The sequence below is a fragment of the Camelus ferus genome, chromosome 21 (genome assembly GCF_009834535.1).
Source record: "Camelus ferus isolate YT-003-E chromosome 21, BCGSAC_Cfer_1.0, whole genome shotgun sequence".
Lineage (NCBI taxonomy): Eukaryota > Metazoa > Chordata > Mammalia > Artiodactyla > Camelidae > Camelus > Camelus ferus.
Genome location: NC_045716.1, coordinates 17,679,970 through 17,685,676, shown reverse-complemented (window position 1 = coordinate 17,685,676; position 5,707 = coordinate 17,679,970). Strand labels below are relative to the sequence as shown.

The 5,707-nt window shown below is 51.5% G+C and overlaps 1 protein-coding gene across 1 annotated transcript; it reads left to right on the top strand.

The window, feature by feature from the left end:
• Positions 1-5,329, top strand: FCRLB (Fc receptor like B). Its single transcript, XM_032464755.1, has 5 exons — positions 1-157; positions 844-1,098; positions 2,718-2,984; positions 3,605-3,895; positions 4,233-5,329. Exons 1-5 carry the CDS (start codon positions 1-3, stop codon positions 4,646-4,648), a joined length of 1,386 nt encoding a protein of 461 aa, XP_032320646.1. The 3' UTR covers positions 4,649-5,329.
• Positions 5,330-5,707: the final 378 nt, after the last annotated feature.

Here is a 5,707-nt window from a genome sequence, read left to right as displayed (position 1 = left end):
ATGAGTGGGGGAAGCAGCAATGTCTCCCAGAACCCAGTGGTCTATATTGGCCGCTGTCTCGCTCTCTTCCCTCAGCCCATGCGAGCACATTTCTGTTGTTCTGCAGCTGTCGCAGGCAGATCCATCATGTGGGCACCGGCAGTTCTCTTGCTTCTGGGTGAGTACTCAATGAGGCAACAGCATAAGGGCTTCAGGCGTGGGGAAGAGTGGTGATCAAGTCGTGTGTGTGTGTATGGTGGGGGATATTCAGTCCTCCATTCCAAAGTTCATTATCTATTTTTAGAGAGGTAAAGAAGAAAGGGCTTTCTCAGAGCTGAGGAAATTAAAGGAAGAATAAAAACAGGCTTTGAAATCAGTTGAGTCTTTCCTGTGGTAAAGACAGTCCCGTTCTCTCCTCTCATCACCAACATTCTCCTTCTTCTTCCTTCTTTATTTCTTGTTTTGCAGTTTCAAGCAGTGGGCAAGCTGGTGAGTCTTCCACATCCCACATCCCACATCCCAATTTTCTACAGTGTCCACTCCAACCCTCTAAGTGACCTGCCAGGGTACTCCCCACTTCCTAGCTTTTCTGGGGTAGTGTCTCTTCCCATGCCTCCTCAATCCCTGTAACTTAGTTTGCTTGTAGGCACTGGCCCTTAGAAATAGGTGCACTTACAAATGGGTGCTGACCGAGGGACTGATAGTTCGTAACCCAATGTGGTCTTTCCTCCCACAGGGATGGGCTAGTCATGTGGGCTGGATACTGGAACTGGAGTTTTCTTAGATTTCCCAATCTCAGACCACATCTTTGAGCACATTGCCTTAATTCTTTGTTTTACATTGCCCCTTCCTATATATCCCCAGCTACTCTGGAGAAGCCCATATTGTCTCTACACCCACCCTGGACCACAATCTTCAAGGGGGAGCGGGTAACCTTGCGGTGTGATGGTTACCACCCTCTGCTCCTGGAACTCCGGCCCATCAGCACTCTCTGGTATTTGGGCCACCTACTCCTGCCCTCTCACAAGAAGAGCATTGAGGTGCAGACACCAGGCGTGTATAGATGCCAGACACGGGGCGCCCCTGTCAGTGACCCCATTCACCTTTCTGTATCCAATGGTGAGTGTTTGAGCATGGGGGAGGGACAGCACACATCTCCTCTGGTGATACTGGCCCTCCTATAGAAGGGGACACTGGGGCACTCCCACTGGGGCAGGAAGGAAGTGTGGTTGATTGAGTCTCTGGAGCAGGCAGAGGCCTGGTACTATGTAAGAGACTCAGTAAGGCCTACCTGGCTCCAAAGTTCCCCTCAGCCTCTGGCCACAGTGGACAACAGATAAACATTTCTGTCTGTGAGACTAGCTCAGAAGTGAAGAGGTTCTACTGAAGGGGTTGGGGGAGAGGTGGGCAGAGAGGGAAAGGCAGGAAAAGTGAGCTGGTTGCGTGCAGCTGGGGGAATTACTTTTGCTTGAACAGAGTGATGCCTCTCTGTGTCTTCCATTAGTAAAATAAGGACAATAATAGTATCTATCTCTTCGGTTTTTGTGAAGATTAAAAGTGAATTATGAGAGGGTGTCAAAGAAAAAAGCAGCAGATGAACAAAGCACCTCATCAAAATTTTATTACAGACATGTACACATGTGTACATGGGAGTCAATTAGCTGTACATCAGAAACTAATACAACATTGTAAATCAACTATACTTCATTTAGAAAAAAAAGATAAAAGAGAAACTAACTCCCAAGGGACATTAAAAAATTTCAAAACAGGATAAGCAACATAAAAGAAACTTGTTCATTAGGGCACAGGACTGACTACTTTGTAGGGAATGTCATTTTAGTCTGGTAGGCTATACTTCACATTCTGAATTTAAAGATCAGCACTCAACCTTCAGATTAGCACTTACACTTCATATCCATACTCTGTGGTTTCTTGTTTGGAAATTGATAGCAAGTACAGATAAGATACTGAATATGACAGATGGTAGTTAGACTGCTTGCAGAACTGAGAGTAACATAGAGATTGTGGCTATTACTTGTGGAATTCTTTTTCACTGTAAAACAACTAAAGGGGCATCTAGCACACACTAGGGCTATGTAAATGTCAGCTATGATGAGGATGGTGATCAGGTAAATAAGGGTGCTGTTTGGAGGTGCCTAAGGCAGACCTGGAAGGTCAGGTAAGTTTTCTGGAGGAGTTAAGATCTAAGCCCAGACCAGCAGGATAAGTAGGCCTCAACTAAAACAGGTGAAGGGGTGTTCTTGGCAGGTACAAAGACTCTGGGCTCAGAGCAGGGCCAGTTTGCCCAGCAGTCCAGTATGGCTGGACTTAGCCTGCATTAGGAGTAGAAGGTGGAGAAGGAAAAGGAGCCATGGGACAGGGGAGAATCCTAAGATGGTGTTGAAAAGGTAAGCAAGGGCCAGGCCAGGAAGGCCCTGATGCCATCCTGAAGAGTTTAAACTGGATTCTGATGGGCACTACTCTTTGAGCCTGGAACCAACACTCAGGCATCTTTGCCTTCTTAGCACCTGATAAATGACTGGCCTTCCCTTTCTCTCCCCTTCTGATGCTTCCTGTTCTAAGGCTTCTGGGGTGCCCAATAAGGGGGGAGGGAGTTGGTGGGGAGAAAGAGGAAGGAGAGCAGAGGGGGAGATGGGGGACAGGGAGGCAGAGAAGAATGGGAGACTCCCCAAGGCTGGACTTTCTCTTGGAAAGGCTGTCTGTGCTGACTGTCCTAGACTGGCTGATTCTGCAAGTGCCCTTTGCTGCGGTGTTCGAGGGCGAGCCGTTGGTCCTGCGCTGCCGTGGTTGGTATGACAAAGTCGTCTACAAACTTTACTACTACCACGATGGCCAACCCGTGCGCTACTTCCACTCCAGCGCCAACTATACCGTGCCTCAGGCGCGCGCCAGCGATAGTGGGCCCTACCAGTGCTCTGGGACCATGCGCATCCCTGTGGAGAGCACGCCCATGTTCTCCGCCAAGGTGGCTGTGACCGTGCAAGGTGGGGGAGACTCGGGACCGGGAAGGGAGGCAAATGAGCCCTGGGAAATTCTAGGACTGGAACTAGGTGGGGAAAGGAGGGGCAGAGTTTCCATTGCTGCCACGTGGTGGATTTCTTTGCCGGACCACGAACACTTTGTTCTTTCCCACTCCTCAGTAAAGGCACAGATGACCTGTGGGTTTCCCTTCCCCCCAACATACATCAGGCTTCTTACTCCAGGTGGGATCTCATATAGGAGGCAGCTCTGTCCGCAGCCCCAGCCAGAATGGCAGCAGCAGTGAATGCGATCACGGTGGGACTGGGGCAGGCAGGCGCATTGATCCCCCTCTAGGCTGGGGAACCAGAGTTGGATGTCAGTCGGGATGTGACGCGAAGCGTCTAGACTAGTCCTGCCTCCTCTCAAGATTTCCCTTTCCCTCGTAAACTCGTTTCCCACATTTCAAAAGACTCCTCCCTCCACGTGTTTTACACACGGCCTCCTCCCTTGCCGGCAAGGAGCCCCAGCAGGAAACCGGAAGAGGAGAGGGGTTGTGGGACCTTGGGCAAGTGAGACCTGGTTCCCGGGGACCCTTGCATTGGCCTATAGCGCATCCTTAGCCACTAGGACCCCTTCTCCGCAGAGCTATTCCAGACGCCAGTGCTGAGGGTAACGGGCCAGACGGAGGCTCGCGGCGCGGCCCTAGGCGGGGTGATGCTGCGCTGCGAGACGCTCTTGCACCCGCAGAAGCGCGACACGCCGCTACAGTTCGCCTTCTACAAGTACAGTCGCTCCGTGCGTCGCTTTGACTGGGGCGCCGAGTACACCGTCCCAGAGCCCGAGGTCGGGGAGCTGGAATCTTACTGGTGCGAGGCAGCTACTGCCACCCGCAGCGTCCGGAAACGCAGCCCGTGGCTGCAGCTCTCTGGGCGAGGTGAGTGAACGCACGCCCTTCCGGATGCCCACACGGGCTTGGCAGCCCCGCCTCCGCCTCTCCGCACCCGCGAGTCTCCCCAACACTCCCGCTCTGCTCTCCCGCCCCCGCCTTCCCATTTCCACCCACTCCGCATCACCACCCCACCGCACCCCACCCTCTGTCCCCTCCCTTCCCCTCTCTCTCCACCTCTATTCCAGCCCTCCTCACTCCCCTCACTCCCCTCCCCGGCCGGGCGCCTCCCTCCCAGCAGCCCAACCCCTCGCCCGCTCCTTCCACCGCAGGCGGTGGGAGGCTGATTTCGGCCGCCAGTATACTGAGTGTGTTACCTTCACAGGTTCTCCCCTGGACTTGGCGTCCACCACCGCCCCGGTCCCACAGGCCGCGGCCTTGGCGCCCGCTAGCAAGCCGCTTTCCTTCAGGAAGCCCCCGGTGTCCAGATCGGTCCCGTCGGTCACCTCTGTCCCGAACACCACTTCAGCAGGGCTGCAGTTCCCCGCCGGCAGAGCCCCCACTACTGGGCCGCCGGCCTGCGCTCCGCTGACGCCGTTGGAACAAACAGATGCAGCCCTGAAACCCGACGTGGACCTTCTGCTCCGAGAAATGCAGCTGCTCAAAGGTCTTCTCAGCCAGGTGGTCCTGGAATTAAAGGAGCCACAGGCCTTCCCGGAGCACAGGGAAACACTTGAGACCTCCTCTTCCCACTTTGCTGTGAGCCGGGGAACCCCGGAAACCACTACTGTGGAGAGCTGAGAGAGAGAGGTGGCTATTGTCCCCTCTCCAGGTGCATTCACCCCTGGACCCCCTGCTTCCCCTCACGGGCAGACCTTCCAAAGCCATCTGCATCTGTTGTCTTGATGTGGTTTCTAAAGAAGCGTGCATAAAGTATGGTGATTGTTATGTCACTCTCACCTAGCACATTTGAGCAGTTTGTAACCATAAGACCCTCCCTCTAATCTCCTCCTTCCCCTCAGATTTCAGTAAGGAAGTAGAAACCTGCTATTTACTACTTTGAGGTTTTTGTTTGGAAGTGAATTTAGTCATCCTCATCTTTTCATGTAAGCCCACCCAACACAGATTTTTAGCACAGGCAATTTTTCGGTACTTAAAGTCACTGAGGTAACTGAGTCCTTTGGAATATTTAAGGGTCTAGTTGTAATTATTTGTCATGAATTTAATGTTACCTTTAAAAAGACTTTCAGTTCTGCTTCTGATGAATTTATTCCCTTAAAGTCCTGGGTTCTAGTTTTAGGGGGAAATGGACTTGTGTGGGACTCCCATTCTAGGTTTCAAGGGTCAGGATTCCTGGTAAATTCACCCAGATGCACTTCCTGCACCGATGTAGCTAGACAGACTGATGGGCTCTGGTGACAGCAGGTAGACCATGCTTACTTCAGCCTAAATTAAACAAGTGGTACCATTTGCGTCAAGAAAGCTCTTTGGGTATGGTCTCTGTGGTGAAATGGGTTAGTGCACTTGGCTGATAACCAAAAGGTTGGTTGTTTAGTTCCACCCAGGGATGTTTATAACTTGCTTAAAAAGAAAGCTCTTTGAAGAAAGTTCAAGACAAATCCTCAAAATTGCCGAATTCTAGCTTTTAGCAGTTTTTTACTTCCCTAACAGCCATTCTAACACTAACACACCTAGAAACACATGTGCACAGATACCCCAGTCTGCAAGCAGACTTTACTGTCACCTGAAGGAAAAAAAGCAAGAAGGCATTTCAATTTCAATTTCAAGGGTGTGCTCCCTATAAATCCCATTTTTATGAGTCCCTCATCACCCTACTAAAGATACTAGTTCTCCGTAGGG